This window comes from Podarcis bocagei (assembly GCF_964188305.1).
Source record: "Podarcis bocagei genome assembly, chromosome: 2".
NCBI lineage: Eukaryota > Metazoa > Chordata > Lepidosauria > Squamata > Lacertidae > Podarcis > Podarcis bocagei.
Genome location: NC_138126.1, coordinates 18650285 through 18678242, shown reverse-complemented (window position 1 = coordinate 18678242; position 27958 = coordinate 18650285). Strand labels below are relative to the sequence as shown.

Here is a 27958-nt window from a genome sequence, read left to right as displayed (position 1 = left end):
TCCTTGCTTCCTATTTTAATTACTCTGGACTACTATGCATGCTCAAATTAGCTCTTTGTAGTTTTAACTTTTAACTTTGTCCCCACGTGGCGTTTTTTTGAAATGCTCAGAGGAAATCTGATTGGTTTTTACGAACACTCTGTAAAAAGTTCTTTTGTGAATAAAACGAGGGTGGGAGAGAATTATTATTATACGCACTCCTCCCAGAGTCTTGCTGGTCAAGCCTCGTGTGTATTTTATTAATCAGAGTCCAATCCTTCATTGCTTTGGGAACGCTACATTCTATAAGTTCGCAGCATCTCCTCACACACTGGTGTTTCTGCCAAATCAATCCAAAGGTCTTTTTGTTGCTGGCAGCCGCCATCTTAACTCAGTTCCGATGAAATCAAGTCTAAGCGTTGGGGCCTGTTCTTAGTGCAACCGTGACTGTAGCTCATCATTTACAGTCGTTGCGATCATTATTATGATCATGATCCCATTGCCTGTCACGCAAATGTGTTCCAGAGCAATTACGAATTTAGTAAGATGCAAATAACGGCGAAACGCATCAAAGCCAGTTGGGAAAACGAAAACAAAAAAAACCCTACAAATGCTCACCCATCCATACTTATAAAAAGCACAAATCCTACCCACCATAATACAAGGGAAGTAGACCTCATATCTCAATACTTTAATGGCCAAAAGTTCTGGGCGCCTACAAACAAGACTGTCGGTGCTACGCTGCGCTTCCAAGGAGACCATCGTGTATTGTGGTCTTTTCAGGTAACTTGACAACCTCCCTGACCTTGCAGTCCTAAGAAGGCAAGGGAGAAGAGAACAACAACATTGAAGGCCTATCAGACCACCGGCAGGGCACAACAGCAGCTTGGTGGGTCGCTGGTTTCAGGTACAGCAGGCGGAAAACCAACAGGTGCAGTCTTGGCATGGTGCCACAGGGAGGGGGAAAGCTCTACCTGTTGAGATACTAGAATTAAGGCAGAAACACTCTTTTTTTTTAAGTTCACACCTTTCATCCGTGCCGCAACAGCCTGGATTTTACACAAAAGCGCTACACAGCTCTTGGAATAAAGTTTATAGAGCCTGCCATGTTTTGGGTGCTGAATTTACTTTCTTCCTCTTCGGATAGCACAGAGCGCTCGCTGCCCTGTCTTGCTAGCGTTTTGGGGGGGGGGGCAAGGGAAGCTTCCAAAGGTTTCCTTTTTTTTTCTTTTTCCAGTCGCACCCCGTTTGAGAAGAGACTGTGGAGAATGCAGCAAAGGTTCCCTTTGGGCAGAGTTTCCTTTGGAAACGTGCCACCTCGGCCTCTCGGAGCAGCAGCCATATGGTAGGAAGGGCGAAAGTCGCCTGAAGTCTAAGCCTTTATGTCTATCACAGCTTGAATGGCTAATGTGTCGTTATAGATATAGGTAGCCCCCGGGGCATGGAGCAAGTTCAAGGGGCAGAATTCGGGCAGGCCGCTGGCCACGTTGGCTTCGCTTGTGGGGCGCTGGAAGGAGGACGAGGTCTCCAAGGGGCGGAAGGAGGTGGAGATGTGGCGCTTGTTGACTTGATCTAGGAGAGTGAAGGTGACCTGGGGGGGGGGGGAGAGGGCAAAAGAAGGCATGTCTCTCAATTGCAAATCTCAAATCAATTGTAACCATCACAGCTTCCGAGTGGCCTTTCATACGTCGTTGGCAGTGTTAGATATATATGAGCTCATTGTCAAATGGAACCTTAAACCACAATGGCATGTCTAGGCACCGTCTTCCATGGAGTTTTTATTGTTATTATTATCATTTTTATACCGCTTTATTTTTTTTTGGGGGGGGGGGTCTCAAAGCGGTTTGCAAAAACATTGAAACATCAAGTGGAACAATCCAGAATAAAACCAAATCCAGCTTCAAGGAACATATTTCAGATCCTGCTCTAAAAACGCAGCAACATTAGAAAAGAAACAATGATTTGATGTGCTATAAATATGCAACACCAGATGGCAGCAGAGAGCAGGAAATTTTTAATACGCTTTTTTCCATAGGGTTTTTGTTTTGTTTTGTTTTGTTATAGCAACTCCCCTCAGCTCCAGCTAGTCAGGGATGATGGGAACTGGAGTCTAGCAATGCTTGGAAGGTTACAGGCTCCACACCGCTGCCTTATGGTTCTTATTCGACTCTCCTATACCCCTAGTGGGACCATGTCCCAGAGGGACGCGGGTGGCGCTGTGGGTTAAACCACAGAGCCTAGGACTTGCCGATCAGAAGGTCGGTGGTTCGAATCCCCGCAACGGGGTGAGCTCCCGTTGCTCGGTCCCTGCTCCTGCCAACCTAGCAGTTCGAAAGCACGTCAAAGTGCAAGTAGATAAATAGGTACCGCTCCAGTGGGAAGGTAAACGGCATTTTCGTGCGCTGCTCTGGTTCGCCAGAAGCGGCTTAGTCATGCTGGCCACATGACCTGGAAGCTGTACGCCGGCTCCCTCGGCCAGTAAAGCGAGATCAGCGCCGCAACCCCAAAGTCGGTCACGACTGGACCTAATGGTCAGGGGTCCCTTTACTTTACCTTTATACCCCAAGCACAAAAGCCCCCGTACCTTGTGCCGGAAAGGCCACTTGAGATGGAAGTCATGTTCTCCTCTCATCAGAACGAGGAAAAGCGAGAGGTGGGTGCCTGCTCCTGCTCCGTCTCCGTTCAGGAACAGCTTGAGGCAGAGTTTGTAACCGTAGCGACTGGTGTAAAACGCTTTGGGGGCAAAAGGGAAGGAAACAGGTGGCGTCAAAAAGATGGGTCTGTCATTGAAAGTCTACTCAATATTGATCCAGAGCAAATTCCAATGCGTATCATTGGCAGAGTAAAAACTGAAACACGTTGCAGGGTTCCCCCAAAATACAGTGGTACCTCTGGATGCGAACGGGATCCATTCCAGAGTCCCATTTGCATCCTGAAGTGAACGCAAACCCCGACTTCGCGGGTCACGATTAACCGCTTCTGCGCATGCGCATGACATCATTTTGAGCGTCTGCGCATGCGTGAGCGGCGAAACCCGGAAGTAATGCGTTCCGTTACTTCCGTGTCGCCGCAGAGTGCAACCCGAAAACGCTCAACCTGAAGCACATTCAACCCAAGGTATGACTGTAGACCAGAGGCAATTATATTTCATCCAGCAGAGCTTTACTGAAGGCAAATGAGCATAATGGTCACAAATCCAAAACGTTCAGGATTCGCACTGCCCATAAGAAATCCAGTTGCAGCAGACTTAACTTAAACTCACAATAGGTCTAAGACTTAACACCAAGTGTGCTATGTACAGAACACCATACCAGAAGGAAGAGAGAGAGAGAGAGAGAGAGAGAGAGAGAGAGAGAGAGAGAGAGAGAGAGAGAGAAAGAAAGAAAGAAAGAAAGAAAGAAAGAAAGAAAGAAAGAAAGAAAGAAAGAAAGAAAGAAAGAAAGAAAGAAAGAAAGAAAGAGAATGTGAAACCCAGGCTCCTTCTGGCCTATTTTTATAGTCAGCATGACCTTGACAGAAGAGGTAGCAGAACCTGTTTAGGCCAGCTGTACTCAGTTTCTCTGAAAGAATAACTCAAACATCACGAGCCTTCTGCTTGTTTCTTTCACACAGAGAAGCTTCCAGAACCCCCTTGAATTAAGTAGAATAGGAAAGATCTCTACACATCAGATCAATACTTTCTGCACTAAGAATTGCAAACTGACAGGGTTATGGCACCCGAGTGGATAAACTTGGTTTGTCGCAAGCTGGGCTGGAGATGGAGAGGCACCATTGGTGCTGACTCACATCCCTTCCTTGCAGTGGCGTAGCATGGGGGGTGCAGGGGGGGCGGCCGCATCGGGCGCAACATCTGGGGGTTAGGGTTAGGGTGCGCAAATCCACGGGTTAGGGGCGCAAATCCACGGGTTAGGGGGCACAAATTACTTGCCTTGCCCCGGGTGCTGACAACCCACGCTACGCCACTGCTTCCTTGCATCTCCCAAGTTGTATTTGAGAATGTTGTATTATTTTACTGTTGTTAGCCGCTCAGAGCCCGGCTTCGGATGGGGAGGGCGAGATATAAATAAAATTTTATTATTATTATTATTATTAACATCAAGGCCATGTTCACACCACAGTCATGGCTTCCCCCATAGGATTCTGGGAGTTGTAGTTTTGTTAAGGGTCCTGGGTGTTGTTGGGGAACCCATATTCTCCTCCCAGAGATACAGTTACCAGAGTGGTTGAAGAAGAAGAAGAGTTTGGATTTGATACCCCACTTTATCACTACCCTAGGGAGTCTCAAAGCGGCTAACATTCTCCTTTCCCTTCCTCCCCCACAACAAACACTCTGTAAGGTGAGTGGGGCTGAGAGGCTTCAGAGAAGTGTGACTGGCCCAAGGCCACCCAGCAGCTGCATGTGGAGGAGCGGGGAAGCGAACCCAGTTCCCCAGATTACGAGTCTACCGCTCTTAACCACTACACCACAGTTTAAGAACTGGCCCCTCTTCACAGAGGACGTTCTTACAAAACCAGAACCCCCCCCTTTGCATTTCTTTCCTCCTTGCGCTTTCAGGTCAACTCACTAGGGGAATACAGGGCAGGCCTGTTTCCTGTTTGCACCTCCTGCAGTCTGAGTCCCATCTCGGGGACTTTCCAAAAGAAACACCCGTCGTACGTGGTTTGCTCCAAGACTTGGAGGCGGGATGCTAAGTTGCTATCACATCCTTCAGGGTTAAGAGGGAGTCTTGTTGTTGCACCTGGAAGGAAATGAACGGAGTATTGTGAGGAAGCTGCCGTCTGTTTGAGTGCGAGGTGAACAGAACATAAAGCAAAAATGCTCATAGGGACATGAGAGGAGCTGCCTCAGACCATCTCAGTATTGTCTACACCAGGGTTTCCCAAACTTGGGTCTCCAGCTGTTTATGGACTACAACTCCCTGTTACGATATTGAAGCAATGCAGCCGCGAGCTACTGCTAGCTTGAAAGCCAAACATAAATGGGAATGTTGGGACTGTTCCGTGGGAAACAGAGGGACAGTCTATTCACAGTGCGAAGCACCGGAATTAGCTCAGAGTGTAATATGAGCTGTACAGGAAGTACAGGAGGAGTTTGTCTCTCGGCTGTTGGAGTTTGAAGAGAGCAGACGTGTTTTCTGTAACGCTGCAAAGACAGAAATAAAGGCATGTAAATACGTTTCTGTCTATCTCTTTCCCCTGCCTGGGGGGGCAGGAAAGAGGGGTGTATTCTTCTCACGCTGAGAAGGATCGCCTATCGCGACCTCTGCCTGGATCTTGCCGGGAAAGCAGACAAGGAGGTCAACAGGAGACCAAGCCGGGTGCCTGGGAGAGTTGCCAGTTTCTCCTGATAAAGGCTTGAATTCCGACACTCCCATCATCCCTAGCTAGCAGGACCAGTGGTCAGGGATGATGGGAACTGCAGTCCAAAAACAGCTGACTGGCAGCAGTTCTCTAGCCCTAACTAGAGGTGGTGGGCAAAATTTGTGCTCTGTCACTGAGCTCAAGGCTCTTCCTCCAAGTCTTTTGCATCAAATTATTCCTACCTTCAGTAATGGAGGAAGTTGCCTAATGCAGTCATATCATTGTTTCATCTGGACCAGTGTTTTGCAAAATAGTAATAATAATAATAATAATAATAATAATAATAATAATAATAATAGCCCTGTGCTACTCTATAAATTTCTGGAAACCGGACATTTAAATAGCAGCATAAGAGTGTTTGCAAAAGGACTTCAAAGCACAGTGTCACCTGGTACCACTAAGTGCCAGGTGATTAGCCCCACCCACCTGTCAAATTTGACCCTCCAGGCATGGGAAGATAAGGCTGCTCAGCCTGCTGATGTAGCGGAGCTGCTTTGAGTGTTCCAGTAGTGCCCTTATAAATGCTAAGGAATAAACCCTACACAAATCTGGAATGTAGTCCCTAAGGTGGTTGAATATGTGCCTTGTACGCCTCCTTTCGGCAACTCCTGCAGCCCAGCTGGTGCCAAAACCCTTGCTCTTCTTTCCTTTGGACCACGTCAGCGAGGCTGAGAGCAGGGACTTGTCATCTGGCCAGCCCAGGACCTTCATACACACTGCCCAAGTTTGCGTTCCAAAAAGGTCACTTTGCTAACACAGCCGTTTGCCTTCACCCCCGGAGACGCACTCCATTGTCTCCTAAGACAGATGGATGCCAACAAACGCTATATAACAATGGGTGTACCGTGCTATATTAGAAGCAAAAAAACTTGTTTTGATGAACTGGAAGAGCCACAAAAAGATTCCATTGAGCACACGGATTGATAATATGGACAGATTAGCTACATACGAACGAATAGCATGTCGACGCAAATTAAGAGTGGATAAATATGAAGAAATCCGGAAGCGATAAGGCGGATAGTGGTGGGAAGTGGGGGGGCAGGGGCGGAGAGAGAGGTGGGGAAATATTGTTAAAAAGGTGTAGTCATAGGTATATCAACGTATTCAAATCTGAAATGTCAAATTGTGTTATTAGTGTTATGGTGGTTTTTGTTGTATGTGGTTTTGCGGTTGTTGTTTGTATTGAAAAAATGATTAAATAATTTTTTAAAAAACCAAAACAAAACAAAATGCTAAATAACATTGCAGAAGGTCTGTTGTAGGGACAAGTGCATCCTTCTAGATATGGCCAGATATCCAGTTTGCACCAGCATAGCCAATGGTCAGGGAACAGGGGAGTCATAGCCCAAGAAAATCTGCAGGCCCATAGGCTCTCTGTTCCTACTCCAGTGTTTCCTGAGAGTGAATCCTAGTCTTTCCAAGCTGCGGTCTGCATGAGACTTAGAATCATAGAATCATAGAATCATAGAATCATAGAATCATAGAGTTGGAAGAGACCACAAGGGCCATCGAGTCCAACCCCCTGCCAAGCAGGAAACACCATCAGAGCACTCCTGACATACGGTTGTCAAGCCTCTGCTTAAAGACCTCCAAAGTAGGAGACTCCACCACACTCCTTGGCAGCAAATTCCACTGTCGAACAGCTCATACTGTCAGGAAGTTCTTCCTAATGTTTAGGTGGAATCTTCTTTCTTGTAGTTTGGATCCATTGCTCCGTGTCCGCTTCTCTGGAGCAGCAGAAAACAACCTTTCTCCCTCCTCTATGTGACATCCTTTTATATATTTGAACTTTTATATATTTGAACTTTCTCCTACCTTCTCCTCCAGGTAAAGGATCCTGGCCATGGCTTCTCCGAGGGCATTTGCAGGGGCCTCCTCTCTCCTGCCCAGCTCCCTACTCAAAACCGAGACAATATTCTCCAACGTCTTCTGCCGTGTTTCCAGCTCACCCAGCTTCTGCTTACACGGAAGGTCAGACTTTAGCCTCTCCCAAAGCTTGTCCAGACCCGATAACTGTTGCAAAGCCCCGAGCAGGTGAGAGTGCTGGGATGCCATGCTTCCACCTACTTGTTCGCCGTGAGCCTGCTGATATCGAAGGCTAACCTGCAGGAGAGCATCGCCCATTGTCATTTTGTTGTGTTTTTTTAAAAAAGTATTTTTATTAAACAATTTCAGCATAACAAAATATCAGTCCACATAATCAGTCACATTATTTCCCCCCCCCTTCCCTCCCACCAAGGACTTCCCTCAGCTCCCCTCTCTGATTTCTTTGCACATTTTGTTCTCTGCATATTATAAAATTGTACATATCCTTGCCTTATCTGTCCTGTGTTCAACTAATAAATTTGTGGGTGTTTATTCAAAACCTGTCAAGGAGTCCAAATAATTTTGTTGACTTTTTAAGTAATTTGTAAAAAGTTTCCATTCTCCCTTGACATCACTGTTGTCCTTTTCACGCAGTTTATATGTCAATTTGGCCAATTCTGCATAGCTTATCAATTTTTCTTGCCACAGTTCTTTCGTTGGGATTTCCTCATTCTTCCATCCTTGTGCTAACAAGACTCTTGCCGCTGCTGTAGTATACATAAATAAGTTCTTTATTTTTCTTGGCAGGTCTTGTCCTACAATCGCTAACTAAAATGTTTCTGGTTTTTTTTTTACAAATGTCAAATTAAACATTTTTTTCCAATTCATTATATATCATTTCCCAATTTTTTTAAACTTCTCTGCATTCCCACCACATATGATAAAAAGTCCCTTCTTTTTCTTTACATTTCCAACATGTATTTGACCCAGTTTTATACATTTTTGCTATCTGTACTGGTGTTCTATACCATCTATACATCATTTTCATATAGTTTTCTTTCAAAAGAGAACAGTCTGCAAATTTTAAAACTATTTTCCTCAGTTTTCCCCAGTCCTCAAATTGTATATTATGTCCTATATATTGTGCCCATTTGATCATGACTAATTTGACCTCCTCATCTTTTGTTTCCCATTCTAGCAAGATACTACAGTGGTACCTCGGGTTAAGAACTTAATTCGTTCTGGAGATCCATTTTTAACCTAAAACTGTTCTTAACCTGAGAACTTTAGCTAATGGGGCCTCTGTACTCATCCTGAAGCAAAGTTCTTAACCTGAGGTACTATTTCTGGGTTAGCGGAGTCTGTAACCTGAAGCGTCTGTAACCCGAGGTACCACTGTATATGCTTTCTTCAGCAGCTTCACTTCTTCTATAACTTCCTTTTGAAATCTAGAAGTTGTATAACTAAACCCTTTCTTGTTTTTGTTTTTTTAAAAATATTTTATTAAGGGTTTTGTTGTTTTACAATGTAAGTGTAATGCCTCGGGTTTTTTTTTCCATATAACATTTTTACAAATCCGTTTCATTTGTTGAGGCATTAGGGGGAGAAGAAAAAAAAGGGAAAAAAAGAAAGGGGGTGGAGGGAGGGGAGATGGATGGGGGTGGGGTCGGGTAGCGGTGTTTCTATTATGCTCAATGTATGTAGAGTTTGGTGTCAGCGTACTTGTGTTGTTCACTTGTGTTCCTTTGGTGGTGAGAGAGGTTGGGGTTGTCTTCCTTGTACATCTCATGTAATTGTCTATAGTGTAACCCACTCTGAAAACGATCTTATATTTCCTCATAATCTTTTAATTTCCTTCTTGATCCTTCATCAAATCTCTATAGGTAGGCCACTTCCCTTTTCCGCCAAGCGGTTTAAGTAACGAAGATTCAATTGGTGAAGTAATAATTATAATAATAATTTATTATTTATACCCCGCCCATCTGGCTGGGCTTCCCCAGCCACTGTCTTTTGTTCTATTTTTTGTCCACCAAGGTGTTTTTTTGTTCTATTAGATCTTTATATCTCTCCCACACCCTCATTAGTGACAAGATGGCTCCTGCCTCTCTCCAGCTGTAGAGCGGCCATGGGCGCTGCTTGCACGCCATCCACATTGGCTGCCTCTCGCACAGCGACCATATGGGATTTTGCACATGCACACTCCATACGGTCTGCCCTGTCCCAGTTGCTGGAGAGGGTTCCTCCGCAACTGCCTACAGCCATTCATTTGTGTTCGCAGGGAGGAGAAGTCTATCTATCTATCATCTATCTATCTATCTATCTATCTATCTATCTATCTATCTATCTATCTATCTATCTATCTATCTATCTATCTATCTATCTATCTATCTATCTATCTATCTATCATCATCTATCTATCATCTATCTATCTATCTATCTATCTATCTATCTATCTATCTATCATCTATCTATCTATCTATCTATCTATCTATCTATCTATCATCTATCTATCTATCATCTATCTATCTCTATCTATCTATCTATCTATCTATCTATCTATCTATCTATCTATCTATCTATCATCTATCTCTCTCTCTCTCTCTCTCTCTCTCTCTCTCTCTCTCTCTCTCTCTCTCTATCTATATCTATCTATCATCTATCTATCTATCTATCTATCTATCTATCTATCTATCTATCTAATCTGTTATGTATTCAGTGGTTTGTGTTTGCCTGAGCTTGAGTCTGGACTACGGATTCTGAGCCCCTGTGTTCTGATTCAATACATGAGATCCAATCACAGAACGTTTCAGGATTTGGGTCTCTGCCTCTGGCCCTTAAACTCTGACTTATGATTTGCAGCTTGGAAGTTTGGTCAGCCAATCACGTTGGGAGTGGGAGTGGCCCAGGCCTTGAGAAATGTCTATAAGCAGTTGCTTTGCCCCTGTTGTCCAGTTCTGTTTGTTCAATAAAGGTTCTTGCTCTTATCACTGTGTCTTGTCTCGTGGGGACCCACCTACACCTACACCTACCTACAGCCAGTGTGTTAAGAGTGGTAGACTCGTAATCTGGTGAACCGGGTTCGCTTCCCCGCTCCTCCATATGCAGCTGCTGGGTGACCTTGGGCCAGTCCCACTTCTTTGAAGTCTCTCAGCCCCACTGAGTGTTTGTTGTGGGGGAGGAAGGGAAAGGAGAATGTTAGCTGCTTTGAGACTCCTTTGGGTAGTGATAAAGTGGGATATCAAATCCAAACTCTTCTTCTTCTACCTACCTACCTACCATCTATCATCTCCTTAAGACCCACCTTGTCAAAATGGGTGAGGAGCTCAATTCCTTTCTCCTTCAGGCATTCCGGTGAGGACATTTCACAGCTGCAAGGCAAGAAAGTAAAGAAAGGAAAGGTCAAGACCACTCCCACCACCTCAGGCCTACATAGTCCAATACAGTGGTGCCCCGCAAGACGAATGCCTCGCAAGACGAATTTCCCTATGGGCTTGCTTGCAAGACGAAAACGTCTTGTAAGTTTGTTTCCTTTTTCTTAACACCGTTAATACAGTTGCGACTTGACTTCGAGGAGCAACTCATAGAACGCAGTGTACATAGTAGCCTTTTTTGAGGTTTTTAAAGACTTTGGTGATTTTTGAAGCTTTTTCAAAACTTCTTTTGCAGCCATTTGGTAAGTTAAGCTTTTAAAACTTTTTTTTTGGGGGGGTTGGATTTGGGGTTGGGGTGTTTGGAATTCAAGGACTTGGTGTTGGGAAGGGGTTTGCAAGAATCTGGAAGCTTGTGTGGTTTTTTTCTGCATTTTTATGATTTTCTGTGACCATTGGGCCACTCTGCTGTTTTTTTTTAAAAAAATCTGGATTTGAATTTCTGTGTGCTGGGTGGCTGGGGGAACAGTTGGGGAGGGGTTTGCAAGAATCTGGAAGCTTGTGGTTTTTTTCTCTGCATTTTTATGATTTTCTGTGACCATTGGGCCACTCTGCTGTTTTTTTTAAAAAAAAATTCTGGGTTTGAATTTTGAAATGCTCTTTACAGTATGTGTGACTTTAAAGAGCACTTAATAAACTCTTGTTGTACCAAATTTGGCTTTGTTTGGACTTTTTTTGACCATAGGAACGCATTAATTGATTTTCAATGCATTCCTATGGGAAACCGTGCTTTGCAAGACGAAAAATTCGCTAGACGAAAAAATTCGCGGAACGAATTAATTTCGTCTTGCGAGGCACCACTGTATCCTGCTTCTCACAGTGGCCAGCCTGATACTTTGAGCAAGACAGGAAGAAAATGCCCATCTCTTCTTGTCTGACAGTATGGGGCCTCTGAGGCTCCACTTAGCTCTCGTGGCCATTGGCCAGCCTGGCCGGCATCAGTAACTGGTGTGGTGGCAGCAGGACCAGCCCAAGACATTCTGTCGCCTGAGGTGAACCAAAAAATGGCGTCCCACCTCTCTGCCAGGGAAGAAGGGGACAACCTCCACTTCCCTCAGTGGAGTTAGGCTCCAGCCTTTTTTCTGGATCGAAAATTGCCGGACCTGTAGTATGTTCCCATTGATATTATGCGTCACCACCTCTCTACTCCCCGTGTTGACAGTTGATATCTTTCCAGGGCTCTGGGAAGTTACTTCCATTGTTATGTTTGTTACAGAACTGGTTTGAGGTTTCCTTCTCAGATATAGACTGGGGCTTTGCTTTGATTGTTCCTACTTTGCCTTTCTCTTTACTGCCCCTTGAGGTGGATATATTTAAGCCCTAGAAGTCTTCCAAGCTAAACCCCTAGCACAGCTACTATATGGGTCTCAGATTTGGACCACCTTAGCACTTTGGAAGCTGCTCAATCAAAGTTTCTAAGGCAGATTTTTTCCTGTACCGCCATGCGTCCCAAACGCATCATTGAGACTGGAGGCAAGTCTCCCTTCTGTAGAAGTACGGACTTGGCAAAGAACTCTTAACTTCTGGCTCCGCCTAAACTCAAATCCCCCCCCGGTTTACTATCCCTGGTACTTCAAGACTCTCATAAAAGTGCCTGGCTTAAAACCGTCTATCAAAAACTCTTGTGTCCTATCCCCACAACACCTACTCACCATGGGCCCTACTAAAGCAAACAGTCTAACTGGTCAACGTCTAAAAGATATCGACCATCAGAACAACCTGGCCACTATAAGGAAATTCTGCCCTTGGTATCTTCATTTTCCACCCCTCCGTTTTGATTCCTTGGCCCCATATCTGCACAAACTTCTTGTCCCAAAATACAGGTGTGCTTTTACACTTGCAAGACTGGATGTTTTGCCATCTGCGGTACTTGAGGGTCGTTTCCAAAAGATCCCGCCTGAGAAACGTCTTTGCCCCTGTGGAGATGGTAGCACCGAAACAGCGGCACACGTCCTCCTGTCTTGTACTCTCTACAAAGACCTGAGGGATGAGATCATCACCCTGCTCCTACTAACCATCCCAGGGCACTCAACCACTGCCACAATGTCCTTTTCTTATACAGTGGTGCCTCGCAAGACGAAAATAATCCGTTCCACGAGTCTCTTCGTCTAGCGGTTTTTTCGTCTTGCGAAGCAACCCTATTAGCGGCTTAGCGCTATTAGCGGCTTAGCGGCTATTAAAGGCTTAGCGGCTTAGCGGCTAAAAGGCTATTAGCGGCTTAGCGGCTTAGAAAAAGGGGGGGAGCGAAAAAAATCGCAAGACTCGCAAGACGTTTTCGTCTTGCGAAGGAAGCCCATAGGGAAATTCGTCTTGCGAAGCGCATCGAAAAACGGAAAACCCTTTCGGGTTTTTCGTCTTGCGAGGCATTCGTCTTGCGGGGCACCACTGTATCAGATCAAAATGAGCAGATAACAGCAAAGGTTGCTAGGTTCGTAGCCGGAGCAATCAGAATAAGGGCCACTAACTGACGGCTGATTCAGGACTTTACATTGTGCTCTTATATCAAATTTCGTTTTCTGCGCACACTGTAATGTTTTACTGTTGCTATGGCCATTGGCTAATGCGAATAAAGTTTTATCTATCAATAGAGTTAGACTGCCGGGCGTGTTGCCAGATTCCTTTCCATTCAGCTGCTGCCAGAGGTTTTTAACTGCCACAAGCGCAGTATAGTGTAGATCCTCTGCAAATGATTACAGCCATTTTGCATCCCCTCCCTGGCTCCCACTGTTGTACCTGGGAGTCTCGCTTTGGGTTCCCCCTTGTTTTTAGTTACTCAGGCTGCAGTTCAAACATTCTGGGTTTCCCCCAACATTCCTGCCAGTCATGCGAGGAGATCACAGTTTCTCCCCCCAGACGCAGCCAACGTTTATTCCACTCAGCTTTGTCACCGGATGACATCAAGTGTCAGGGATTTTTTTTTCCTGTGGTCAGGGGGGAGAGAGCCCCAGGGGAACCCCACTTCTGAGATGTGCAGGGGAGGGGAAGCAGTGGGCGGCTGGATGGATGGATGGAGGCAGTGGCAAAATGTAATTCCCCAGCTTTCAGGAAGAAGAAAGGGCCTCATGCAAGCTGAGAATGGCACAGAGGCATTTTCCAGAGTGGGAAGGGGGAAGAGTCGCTCGGACCACGTTTACGGCCATACATTTAAAGTGCTGTGATGCCACTTCTATTGATGATGATGATGATGATGATGATGATGATGATGATTATTATTATTATTATTATTGATTCGTATGCCATCCTATACCCGTAGGCCAAAGTTACAATATATGAAGCACAAAATACACAATCAAAATAACAAAAGCACAAAATGCATAATCAAAATAATAAAAGCACAAAATACAGTGTGAGTCTTTTAAAAGAAGTCCCGTGGAACATGTGCACTGTGTATCCATGGGGCCTCTTTTAAAGGACTCACCCTGTGCATAATCAGAATAATCCAAGCACAATCAAAATAATCCAAACAATTAAGCATACAGTGGTACCTCGGGTTAAGAACTTAATTAATTCTGGAGGTCCATTCTTAACCTGAAACTGTTCTTAACCTGAGGTACCGCTTTAGCTAATGGGGTCTTCTGCTGTGGCTGTGCCGCCACGCGATTTCTGTTCTCATCCTGAAGCAAATAGACCTCTATTCCTCTCCCATTCCCAGAGCTTCCCGTGAAGAGGAATTGAATGTTAAACCACTCTGGGAATACCCAGCCCTACGTGTTGTGGAAATGCTGAGGTTGAAACTTGCCCCCCTCCCACACTTAATTCAACTCCTAGCTTCGCCCCGGACTGCGGTTTCCAGCTGCAGTCTTGTCACACGAGGATTTGAACAATCGGCGGCGTTCCTTTGAGCATGTGCAAAGTATTTTCTCTTTGTCACCGTGTAGCCACTGGGAGTTCTTTAATTGCCAGGCAAAAGCATTCTTTCATTACCCAGGCTTTAGGCCCTTCATCCAAAGGATTTTAAAGTGTTTTGGGCCTCTTGTTGGTGGGACAGGTCTCATCAATTGCAATCCGTCCCAAATTTAGTTTTTGAGAAGGAGGGGGGAGGGGCAGAGCTGATCCTACGGCCGTGCTCCCACCGAAAAGCTGCACAGTGGTCCCTCGGGTTACAGACGCTTCAGGTTACATACGCTTCAGGTTACAGACTCAGCTAATCCAGAAATAGTACCTCGGGTTAAGAACCTTACCTCAGGATGAGAACAGAAATTGCGCGGCGGCGGCAGCGGGAGGCCCCATTAGCTAAAGTGGTACCTCTGGTTAAGAACAGTTTCAGGTTAAGAACGAATTAAGTTCTTAACCCGAGGTACCACTGTACCCGTAAATTCTGGCTTAGGTGTGGATATTTTAGGAGGAAAGGAGAGCGAAGGGCATAACTGCAGGTGCTCCAAAACCATTTTCTTTTTCTTTCGCACATTGATGTCCTGCCTTTTTCCATCATAAAATTCAAGGCTGTTTGCATGAGTTTCTCAGGCAGTCTCCCCATCCAAGCTCTGACCGGACACAAACCCCTTTAAGCTTCAGGGAGGCAGCTGTCGCCAGCGCTGCTGGTGTAGTGGTATCATGCAAGATTCCCATTCTTGTGACCCGGGTTCGATTCCCGGGCGGCGCACAAAGCATTTTACGGTTTGGTTTTTTTTTGGGGGGGGGGACGACTAAGCAAGGTAGCTGTCATTGTGGATCCTCAAAGCATGCCCCCTCTTTATCCCACAGCTGAGCCATGCCACCGAAGGCAGTCTCTTGGGCCTTTGAGGGGCAGTAGGTCACTGGTAGGCAGCCCTGTTTAGGGAAGTTTTTAATATTTAATGCTGTACTGTTTTTAACATTTGATTGGGAGCTGCCCTGAGTGGCTGGGGAAACTCAGCCAGATGGGCAGGGTATAAATAAATTATTATTATTTGTTTGTTTGTTTGTTTGTTAGTTATTACTGGTAGATCATCTCCTTTGCATGCAGGTTCTATTCCTGAAATCCCCCGCAGGCAGCTCAGCATGGCGCTGATAAGGCCAAGGTTGCAGGTTTGATCCTCATAGGGGAAAGTTGTACATTTATCATATTTTTTATCATGTTTTTAATACTCTGTTGGGAGCCGCCCAGAGAGGCTGGGGAAACGCAGCCAGATGGGCAGCGTATAAATAATAAATTGTTCTTGTTGTTATTATTATTATTATTATTACAGTGGTACCTCGGGTTGCATACGCTTCAGGTTACAGACTCTGCTAACCCAGAAATAGTACCTCGGGTTAAGAACTTTACTTCAGGATGAGAACAGAAATTGTGTAGCAGCAGCAGGAGGCCCCATTAGCTAAAGTGGTGCTTCAGGTTAAGAACAGCTTCAGGTTAAGAACGGACCTCCGGAACGAATTAAGTACTTAACCCGAGGTACCACTGTATGCCTGCCTTGCAGGGGTTAGACTAGATGATTCTCAGGGTTGCTTCCAACTCTACAATTCTGCGATTCTATGTCCCAGTAGGGCTGGGAGAAACAGCCGCTCAAAACCCCAGAGAACCACTAATACAGCAGAAAATGCTGAGTTGATGGACCAGTTGCCCAGGCTTCCCTAAGACACAGGCAGCTAAAAACTCCTGCCTTCCCACCCCGCTTTCCATCAAGAACATAAGAACACTGGATCAGGCCAAAGACCCCTTTGCTCCAGCATCCTTCTTCTCACAGTGGCCAACCAGATAAAATAAGAGAATCATAGAATTGCTGAGTTGGAAGGGACCCCAGGAGTCATCTAGTGACCAGGATATTATAGCAAACTTTTTCAGCAGGGGGCTGGTCCACTATCCCTCAGACCTTGTGGGGGGCCGGACTATATTTTGGAAAAAAATAATGAATGAATTCCTAAAAACACGCTGATTCCCGGACCGTCCATGGGCCGGATTTAGAAGGCGATTGGGCCGGATCCGGCCCCCGGGCCTTGGTTTGCCTACCCATGATCTAGTCCAACCCAACACGGGGCTCAAACCCACAACCCGGAGGTTAAGAGCCTCTTCTTCTACTGGCTGAGCTATCCGGGGAAACCTGCAAGCGGGATTCAAGCAAAAGACCCCTCTCCCTCGCCATGGTTTCCAGCAGAAGCCTGACTGCTACCGAGCATGAAGACAGAGCATTGGGCATTGTGGCTATTAGCCATGGATAGACGTATCCTCCATGAATTCACCCAATCTTCTTTTAAAGCTGTCCAAAATGGCGGCCATAGCTGCTTCATGTGGCAGTGAGTTCTGTAGTTCCGACTTTGTGACCCATGAAAGAAGCACTTTCTTTTATCTGTCCCGAATCTTCGAACCTTCAGCCTTGTTGGATGTTCACGAGGCCTAGCATCGGGAGGGAGGGAGGCAAAAAAACTCTCTATGCTTACACAATGCTAGAAACCTCTACAGCGGTTCTCAACCTGCAGGTCCCCAGATGTTGTTGGACTACAACTCCCATCATCCCTGAGCTCTGGCCTTGCTAGCTAGGGGTGATGGGAGTTGTAGTTCTTTTTTTAATTTTTTATTTCTAATTCACAGATAATTCCTTTTCCCATCACCGTCCACCACCCCTCACCCCACCTTTGTGTTAGACTTCCAATCTACTCAATTGCCATTTCTTTCCACTTCTATTGCTTTCTTTCACACACCTTTAACCTAATTTCATGCTTCTTTTTCTGTTACACGTTGTTATCTGTCTTACTTAGTATTTCAGTGTTTAAAACGGAACTTGTTTATTCCAATAGGAGTTCTGAGTTCTGGAAGGTGTTTAAAGGATACTTGCAGAACCATATTGAAAAATCGGGAGTTGTCGTTCAACAACATCTGGGGACCCACAGTTTAAGAAAAGCTGCTAGCGTGTCACGTGTCGCTTGCCTTTTCTCTCGACTGAAAAGTCACCCCTGCTGAAATCCATCCACCCTCCAGCCCTGAAAACAATGTTGTATGTCGCCTTCCCCTCCTGCCACCAACCATGTACCTCATTGTCTGCTTGGGTCCTGCAGATGCCCGTCATGTGCCTCTCTCTTTCTGAAGCTTTCTGGCTTCCCATCTGAAAGCAGGACGAAGTTTTCCCCCTCCCTTGGATGTACCCAAGCAGAGTGGGCAGGGAAAGCTGATTGGTTGGCCGCGGAGGCCGTCACAGCCGCTGGGTGGGGGAATCCCAGACCCGGGGAGGAAGTCCAAGGTAAGTCATCATGCCAAATCAAAATCAGAACTGAAAACAAAGAGCGCTTTCGATTTAACTTGCTTCAGAAGGGTGGTAAATAACTCGTTGGGGGAAAGCCACAGGCGTTGCACGCCGAATTGCAGAATCACAGAGTTGGAAGGGACCCCTCGAGGTCATCCATTCCAACCCCCTGCAACTAACGAATAATAATAATAATAATAATAATAATAATAATAATAATAATAATAATAATAATATATTTATTTATACCCCGCCCATCTGGCTGGGTTTCCCCAACCACTTTGGGTGGCTTTCAACAGAATATTAAAATACAATAGTCTATTAAACATTAAAAGCTTCCCTAAACAGGGCTGCCTTCAGATGTCTTTTAAAAGTCAGGTAGTTGTTTATTTCTTTGACATCTGGTGGGAGGGTGTTCCACAGGGTGGGTGCCACTACTGAGAAGGCCCTCTGCCTGGTTCCCTGTAACTTGGCTTCTTGCAGTGAGGGAACCACCAGAAGGCCCTCGGAGCTGGACCTCAGTGTCCGGGTAGAACGATGGGGGTAGAGACGCTCCTTCAGGTATACTGGACAGAGGCCATTTAGGGCTTTAAAGGTCAGCACCAACACTTTGAATTGTGCTTGGAAACATACTAGGAGCCAATGTACGGTAGGTCTTTCAAGGCCAGTGTTATGTGGTCTCGGCGGCCACTCCCAGTCACCAGTTTAGCTGCCGCATTCTGGATTAGTTGTAGTTTCCATGTCACCTTCAAAGATAGCCCCACATAGAGCGCATTGCAGTAATCCAAGCGAGAGATAACCAGAGCATGCACCACTCTGGCGAGACAGTCCGCGGGCAGGTAGGGTCTCCGCCTGCGTACCCAATGGAGCTGATAAACATCTGCCCTGGACACAGAATTGACCTGGTCCACTATGGACAGCTGGGAGTCCAGAATGACTCCCAGGCTGCGCACCTGGTCCTTCAGGGGCACAGTTACCCCATTCAGGACCAGGGAGTCCCCCACACCTGCCTGCCTCCTGTTCCCCCCAAAACTGCTCCTTTTCCCAAGAGCACATATAGAGTCCTTATGTAGGTTCTCTATTGGTTGGAGAAAATAACAGAGGCCAACCAGAGAATATTGAGAAGCAAAGCAGCTAGTAATCCTGATCTTTATTAAAGCTGTTGCAACAGGGTCTCAACTCCCTGCCCCACGCAGGAGGGAGGAGGAACCCAGAACATTGGTGTGCAAGCTCTTATACAGACTTTTGAAATTGCCCACCCTGTAGCCCAAGACCACCCCTCTGAAACATCATACATACATCACAGAGGGAGGCGGTCAAGAGCAGAGGAGGTGGTCTACAGCAGAAATTCTGTCTGCCAGGTACCTGATAATGGTCACTGATTGCACTTTCTGGGCAGTCTGGCCATTCTTTTGTGATGGTAAATACTCAGTTCCTGAATCTCTTACGCATATTGATAGTGTGCTCAGCTGAACAGATACTTGCCAGACTGTATTAGAAAAGGGAGGTGTAAGCCCTCAGTTGGCAACCTTAAGTTTACTCACCCCCTCACCTGCCTGGGCCAGCTGTGAACCGGGTAAAATATAAATATCTCCAGGATCGAGAAGGAGGAAGGTGGGGAAAGTCCCTCAGGTCAGAAAAGCAGAAGAAGGAAGTGAGAAAAGGAAGCTTTGGTGGTAAATTTCAGGTGATCTTTCGTCCCCCATCTGTTGCCACGTTTGCTGTCATCATCGTATGACCTACTTGTCGACCAGAGGGACTCCCCGCCCCAGGACAACTGCAAATTTCCAGGCCCTGCTGAAACACACATGCCTACGTTCTGTGTTGAGCTGGGGGACAGGGAGGAAACTCTCGACCACATGGAAAGAAAATCTTAAAGGGAGTCAAGAAACCCCCATTGTGGTAATATATTGTGGTCAGCAATGAGTTAGTTGTGGGCAGAAGGTGAACTTCTAGAGGAGATGCTGTAACCAGACAGTCTGAGTCCCTGAATCCTAAGCATCTAATAACAGCAACAAGAAGGGAGATTTTCCTCCCTCGAAAGCAGTGCTTCTTAACATGTTTTGGGTCATGGACTCCTTTGAGAATCTGGTAAAAGCTATGGACACACACACACACACACACACACACACACACACACACACACTGCAAATAGATACTGTGATAAGAATTTTAAAGTCTTCTTCTTGTTGTTGTTTAGTCGTTTAGTCATATCCGACTCTTCATGACCCCATGGACCAGAGCACGCCAGGCACTCTTGTCTTCCACTGCCTCCCGCAGTTTGGTCAAACTCATGCTGGTAGCTTCGAGAACACTGTCCAACCATCTCGTCCTCTGTCGTCCCCTTCTCCTTGTGCCCTCCATCTTTCCCAACATCAGGGTCTTTTCCAGAGAGTCTTCTCTTCTCCTGAGGTGGCCAAAGTATTGGAGCCTCAGCTTCAGGATCTGTCCTTCCAGTGAGCACTCAGGGCTGATTTCCTTAAGAATGGAGAGGCTTCATCTTCTTGCAGTCCATGGGACTCTCAAGAGTCTCCTCCAGCACCATAATTCAATGTTCTGTGTGATGTTCTATTGTGCTTTTAATTCTGTTGGGAGCTGCCCAGAGTGGCTGGGCAGGGTATATATAAATAAATTATTATTATTATTATTATTATTATTATTATTACAGTCATCTGAAAACATTTTTAAACAAACACACCCAGCCGCTATCATGGAAGACTTAAGAGGACATACAACTCAGGAATTTTGATCACCCCTCTCCTAAAAGAACAAAACAGACTCAAGAAGCCCTGGACTCAGATCTAGATACAATTTTATCCAGAGCCACCTAGTGGCCAAACAGTATAATTACACTATCCACTCACAGTCTGTTTTGGCAGCCTAGAGTCCTGTTTCCTCATAGAGCACCATCCTGCCCTTCCTCTTTCTCATTCCCTCTGCTGTCGAGTTTTGTGGCCTCCCTCTTGCACATTCTTGCCGCAGTTCCTCTTGAGAAGCAGAAGCTGCCGTGCTGCGGAAAGGCACGGTTAGAGAAACCCCCTCTCCGCTTTCCCCCATGAAGCCCTTTCCTTTCTTAATCTTGGCCGCGACTGCCCTGGCTGTTTTGATGACAGACGCTCGCAGGGGTAAGCTGCAAACCCTTCCCAGGAAGGGGCGAGGAAACTTTGAGGCAGGAGACACCTTAGCTGATCCAGTGCTTTCAGTGGAGGCTGGAGAAGAGGTTGAAATTCCCTGCCAAATTCAGGGGCCCAAACTGACTTGGTACTGGATTCCGCAGTACCCCATTTGTGCTGGCTTCAGACACAGAAGCAAGAAGGAAATATTCTCTACAAGTTCTGTTGGAGAAGACCAGGTGCTGCTGGAGCGGTTTCAATCGCGAGCAGAAAAGCAGGGAGAAAACGGAGAGAGGAACTTGGTCCTCGTCCTCAAAAGCATGAACGACTCGGGCACTTTCTACTGTTCCAACGGCAACAGAAATTCATCAAAGATCTCCGTCTCCGTGGAGCCTGGTAAAAATACTGGGAGGTTACATAGCAGTGTGGGTGTCGGATTTACATATAAGTTAACAAGCTATAGCTTAGGGCTCCACTCTCTTGCCGCCCCCCCCCCCATTTCACTAATAATATACTTCTTCTTAATTGTATTTCAGTTTAACAATTACTTTGATAAAATACATATTTTGTCATGTGCAAATGGCTTTAGATACCTCTTAGGTCCATAAATTACCATATAGCATATTGTTGCTGTTTAGTCGTGTCCGTCTCTTCGTGACCCCCTGGACCAGAGCACGCCAGGCACTCCTGTCTTCCACTGCCTCCTGCAGTTTGGTCAAACTCATGCTGGTAGCTTCGAGAACACTGTCCAACCATCTTGTCCTCTGTCGTCCCCTTCTCCTTGTGCCCTCCATCTTTCCCAACATCAGGGTCTTTTCCAGGGAGTCTTCTCTTCTCATGAGGTGGCCAAAATATTGGAGCCTCAGCTTCAGGATCTGTCCTTCCAGTGAGCACTCAAGGCTGATTTTCTTAAGAATGGATAGGTTTGATCTTCTTGCAGTCCATGGGACTCTCAAGAGTCTCCTCCAGCACCAGAATTCAAAAGGATCATATAGCATATATTCAACAACAAAAAACACAGCGACAATTTGTTGTTGCAAAAGGACATCAGCAAAGCTAATGGATAAGTGCCATGAAAAAGACAGTAGTGATTTTTTAAAAAGAATGGGAACCTCTCATAAACTATCTCAGATGTCAGCAAACTTTTTCAGCAGGGGGCCGGTCCACTGTCCCTCAGACCTAGTGGGGGGCCGAACTATATTTTGAAGGGGAAAAAAGGGGGGAATTCCTATGCCCCACAAATAACCCAGAGATGCATTTTAAATAAAAGCACACATTCTACTCATGTAGAAACACCAGGCAGGCCCCACAAATCACCCAGAGATGCATTTTAAATAAAAAGACACATTCTACTCATGTAAAAACACGACGATTCCTGGACCGTCCACGGGCCGGATTTAGAAGGCGATTGGGCTGGATCTGGCCCCCAGGTCTTAGTTTGCCTACCAATGAACTATCTGCAGAAACAACTGAAAGAAATGGACTCGGTTGCAGGATTTGAATAAATATTCACAACTTTACTTAACAAAATGCCTGAAGAATAACATTTTAATAACATTTTGACAGGTAAGGAATAGCAGATTGTATCATTTAATGTAACAAACCAGAGGGGAAGCAGAAGGAAGTCAACGGGAAGGGGGGGGTGTAGAATGTATGTTTGGAAATGATTTTGATATTTGTTGTTAGAAAAGAAAACTAATAAAAATTATATACAAAAAAAGGAAAAGGACAGCTGGACACATAAAGGGCTCCATTACCTTCAGTAGCTTAGGGCCTCATCAAACCTAAATCCGGCTTAGATGCACATAGGACAAATCCACTTTAAACGCAGTGTTATACCAGTTTAAATAATAATAATAATAATAATAATAATAATAATAATAATAATAATAATAATAATATATTATGTATACCCCACCCATCTGGCTGGGTTTCCCCAGCCACTCTGTCTGGCTCCCAACAGAATAAAAAACACACGATAAAAGATCAAACATTTAAAACTTCCCTAAACAGGGCTGCCTTCAGATGTCTTCTAAAAGTCAGGTAGTTGTTTATTTCCATGACATCTGATGGGAGGGCATTCCACAGGGCGGGCGCCACCACCAAGAAGGCTTCTCTCAAAGAATCCTGGGAACTGTTACTTGTCAAAGGTGCTGAGGTTTGTTAGAAGACCCCCTCACAGAGCCACAATGCCCACTACCCTGAACCAAAGACAGTTCCCAGGATTCCTTTGGGGAAGCTGTAAGAAACCATTAAAAGTGGAATAAGCTTTAAATTTGTGGTGTGGATCCAACATGACCTCAGATGATTTCAGACCCTCCAAGTCTCCCTATTTTCCAGGGACGGTCCTGGATTTACAGAAGCCGTCCTGGTTTCTGATTCGATCCCGAAATGTCCCGCTTTTCCTTAGGACATCCCTATTTTCATTGCAGAAATGTTGGAGGGTATGGAGTTATGTGACCCACTGAGCCAAGGAAATAAGTAACTATACAACCTTTGGAAGACATCTGAAGGCAGCCCTGGATAGGGAAGTTTTTTAAAAAAAATGTTTAATGTTTTGTAGCCACGAAATTAAAAGACGCCTGCTTCTTGGGAGAAAAGCAATGACAAACCTAGACAGCATCTTAAAAAGTAGAGACATCACCTTGCCAACAAAAGTCTGTATAGTAAAAGCTATGGTTTTCCCAGTATGATGTATGGAAGTGAGAGCTGGACTATAAAGAAGGCACATCGCCGAAGAATTGATGCTTTTGAATTCTGGTGCTGGAGGAGACTCTTGAGAGTCCCATGGACTGCAAGAAGATCAAACTGATCCATTCTGAAGGAAATCAGCCCTGAGTGCTCACTGGAAGGACAGCTCCTGAAGCTGAGGCTCCAATACTTTGGCCACCTCATGAGAAGAGAAGACTCCCTGGAAAAGACCCTGATGCTGGGAAAGATGGAGGGCACAAGGAGAAGGGGACGACAGAGGACAAGATGGTTGGACAGTGTTCTCGAAGCTACCAGCATGAGTTTGACCAAACTGCAGGAGGCAGTGGAAGACAGGAGGGCCTGGCGTGCTCTGGTCCATGGGGTAACGAAGAGTCGGACACGACTAAACGACTAAACAACAACAACAATGTTTTTATATATGTTGGAAGCCGCCCAGAGTTGGCTGGGGCAAAATGAGTGATCTGATGTCCAAGGAGGAGAGCAATTTGTAACCCCATCAGAACACTGTGCTGGACAGAGAGATTTGAACCTCTCTGCTCACCCCAATGTCATGTTAATTTGTTTTCTTTTTCCCAACACTGGCACAATGGGGGCATGGAAGGAAATGCGATCAGGACCCCGAACTGTAGAGTAATTGGGATGAAAGAACCGTAGTCTCTGTTGGAGGAATAGCATAGGAGGAAATCCGGTCACGGGAAGAACTGAGGTTAGCTCCCCAAGCCTTATTGTTCTTATCCATTCGTTCATTTATGTCAGATAAAGAAAATGGAATTCGTGTCAGAGCTTCTACCACACCCCCTCGACACCATGCTTCGGTAACCCTCTCCTGTGATTCCTGTAAGGACCAGAGAGGGGATAAATCTGATGGCAACACGAAGATCACATGGACCCAAAATGGCATGCCGATATCCAACAATAGTACAGATATCCTGGAATTAAGGAACGTCATAACAATAAAACGCTTTTCTAGCCGCTATTATGGTCTCTGGAGCTGTTCTCATCCTGCCTGTCAGAATGACTACTGTTTGGAAGGCAATTTAGAAAATCCAAGAATGGAGGATGACACGCCATCTGAGCCAAACCCTCATCTGGAAGGTGAGTGTCGAGTTTGGCAAAGGCTTGTAGACATTTTAGCTACGATAAACGGGCCTAGTTCATCCATGAGTGTTCATTCCAAGGTTTCTTCTAACTCCATCATTTAGTCATTCCTTGATGGCTGCAAGCTGAATGTGTGGACCGACTCTTAACTGAGAAGTTTGACCTTTCAGTGTTGATGTGATGTTGTAATAATAATAATAATAATAATAATAATAATAATAATAATAATAATAATTTATTTATACCCTGCCCATCTGGCTGGGTTTCCTCAGCCACTCTGGGGGGCTCCCAACAGAATATTAAAAACACGATAAAAGATCTAACATTAAAAACTTCCCTAAACAGGGTTGCTTTCAGATTCAGATGTCTTCTAAATGTCAGATACTTGTTTATTTCTTTGACATCTGATGGGAGGGCGTTCCAGAGGGCGGGTGCCACTACCAAGAAGGCCCTCTGCCTGCTTCCCTGTAACTTTGCTTCTTGCAGGGAGGGAACCGTCAGAAGGCCCTCAGAGCTGGACCTCAGTTTCCGGGCTGAACGATGGGGTGGAGATGCTCCTTCAGTGTCAGGGAACTGACATCGGAGCGAGAGGCAAAGGGGAGGCTCCCAGATGATGCTGGCGAAGGACCCAGCAGCAGGGGGAGAAACAGCTCAGTTGAGGGGGAAGCCAATCAGCGCAACACCAGGGATAAAGGGGGGCAGACGGGGGAATTGGAGAGAGGGCTCCAGGACTCTTCACTGGACATCAGTGAGGAGAGCCCAGGTCCTCCGCTACCCACGCCTTCCCTGCGCAGAAGACTCCCGCGCAGTGAGAGGAGGAGGAGTCTGGGTGTCAAACAACTTTTATGCTGGAAGAGGTTCAAGAAACGCCCACTGACGGATTCTGCCAGTGACTGAGGCAGCCACGATGAGAAGGGGCTGTGCAGTCAGAAAGGTTTAACAAGGCAAATTAACTGAGAAAGGCACCAGTTTACGCACGAGTAACTCATACCTATTACATTCAGGTATACTGGTCCGAGGCCGTGTAAGAGACCTATTATTGTATCTTTTATCTGTGATGGCTTATTCATACGTACAAATCACCACCCCATCATACAAGGAACATGCATGTCTGCAACAGCCCATAGATGACAAGGCACCACTTAAAACAAGAAACAAAGACGGGTTTTTGTACCTTAAAGGACACATGACCTTACTGTATTGTAATAGCTTAGGGCCCTTGTATTTATGGGACCACCTCTCCTGGTATGCCCCGCAGCGGAACTTAAGGTCCATGAATAACCATAGTTTAGAGGTTCCAGGCCTTAAGGAAGTCAGACTATCCTCCATCAGGGCCAGGGCCTTCTCAGTGATGGCTCTGAACTGGTGGAATGCTCTGTCCCATGAGACTAGGTCCCTGCGGGATTTAAGTTCCTTCTGCTGGGCCTGTAAGATAGAGCTATTCCGCCTGGCTTTCAATTTGAACTTAGCCTGATCTTTTATTCCCCTCCCTTCCCTCCCCCTCCCCTTTTTATGAAGATTGCCTGCTCTGGGATCCCACAGCTAATTCTCCCCTGGTCTCCTCGCTGGCCCAAATAGGACTAATTTAGCCAGCTAGCCCTGGTGATCACCTAATGTTTATTGGATGGATTTCCCCCCTAAATTGATTTTTGAATTCTGAGTTTATTGTTATTCACGTTTTATACTGTATTTTATGCTGTTTTTTTGTTGCATCAATTAAGTGTTTTAAATTTGTTGTTAGCTGCCCTGAGCCCAGTTTTCTGAACTGGGAAGGGCAGGGTATAAATAAAAAAACATTATTTATTATTATTAATAGGAGCTGCTTTTCCCACCATGGAGATAAGTTTACAGCAGGGGTGGGGAGTGGGGGACTTTGGCCCTCCAGGTATATCTGAACTACAACTCCCATCAGCCTCAGCAAGCATAGCCAATGGCCAGGGTTAAGGGGAGTTGAAGTTCAGCAACATACAGAGAGCCAAAGACTCCACACACCTCATTTAGAGCTAAGGGTTGTTTTTGCTCAGCTTTGAAAAAGAAATTTTTGATAGGGGATGAAATAATAAAAGCAGATCAGAGATTATTTATGTATGCTACGACTGCCACCAGAATTTTAGCAGCCCAAATATGGAAAACTTCAGGAAATACCAACATTAGCAGAGTGGCAGACAAAAATGGCTGAATATGTAGAATTAGCAAAACTGACCCACAAGATCCATCGCCAAGAGGAATCCAAGTTCAAAAATGAATGGAGTAAATTTGTTGAGCGTATAGGTAATAACTGTAGAAGTTTAAAGATGGTAGTAGGATTAAAATTAATTTTGTGATGTGTATAGGATGCTATGAAGAATCTGCGGAAAAAGAAAAAATTCAATATGAAAGCCTGTTGGAGGGAGGGAGGGAATCCGCACGCGGTAGAGCGTTTAGAAAATAAGTGGACACATGACTGTTGAATTTTAGAGTATTTATTTTGTTTGTTTATGTTAAAGAAAAACTCAATAACAAGCACTTGAAAATAAATAAATAATTTTTTATTATGTGAAGAGAATCAGAACTTACAGGGTTAAACAGTTCTAAGTGACGTCTCACATTCTGAGGCGTGGTTATGTTCACATACGGGAATGGTTTCTCTGTGTGTGAGTCTTCTTTCAGTTTGACCGAGAGGCGAAAGATGTGTGCTATTTCGCCGGGATGATTTAAGATGTTTTGCTACACAATTAAAGACTGTTGGAGATAAGCAACAAGCCTGCGTACAGTCTGATTTATTACCCACACATTGCAACAGTTTCTACCACTGCGGAGACTCTGCTGAAGGACGCTGACAGTGAGCTAAACAGTGTGGCGCAGCAGAATGTGCCGGACGCCATCATCAAGCCACAGTCCGCACGCGGTAGAGCGTTTAGAAAATAAGTGGACACATGACTGTTGAATTTTAGAGTATTTATTTTGTTTATTTATGTTAAAGAAAACTCAATAAAAAGCATTTGAAAATAAATAAATAATTTTTTGCATTCAGGAGAAAGGGCAGGTGGGGAGGGGAATTTTTGGGTGGGAGTCTGCTTTGTATGTAAAGATGCCCCGCCCCATCTTCCTCCTGCCCAATGAGGTGTTTGCATTTCTAAGCTGGTTGTCGTTTCCCCCCCCCACACCCCCTATGATATAGGGAATGCGGCTGACCCGCGTATAATTGGGGGCTGCGTGGCTGGACTCCTTGCTCTCATCTTGGTGGGAGTTGTCGTATTCCTCATCTGCAGGAATCGTCGCTCACACAGAATCAGGTACCGAAACTGGGGTGGTTTTTTTATGTATG

At 45.5% G+C, this 27958-nt stretch overlaps 1 protein-coding gene and 1 pseudogene across 3 annotated transcripts in view; one reads left to right on the top strand and one right to left on the bottom strand.

The window, feature by feature from the left end:
* MPIG6B (megakaryocyte and platelet inhibitory receptor G6b) overlaps positions 1-27958 on the top strand; it is a 177345-nt gene that overhangs the window by 145418 nt on the left and 3969 nt on the right. For both annotated transcript variants that reach the window (XM_081183274.1, XM_081183273.1), the window contains exons 2-4: positions 20534-21237; positions 24310-24648; positions 27812-27926. In XM_081183274.1, coding sequence (XP_081039400.1) covers positions 20784-21237; positions 24310-24648; positions 27812-27926 — 908 coding nt within the window. In that variant the 5' untranslated portion in view covers positions 20534-20783. The remainder of the gene's footprint in view (positions 1-20533; positions 21238-24309; positions 24649-27811; positions 27927-27958) is intronic.
* Positions 34-17604, bottom strand: LOC308581058 (TNF receptor-associated factor 1-like; annotated as a pseudogene). Its single transcript, XR_014013479.1, has 6 exons — positions 17519-17604; positions 10448-10514; positions 7156-7443; positions 4545-4718; positions 2564-2712; positions 34-1570 (listed from the first exon to the last, which is right to left on the bottom strand). The product of XR_014013479.1 is annotated as a TNF receptor-associated factor 1-like (transcript).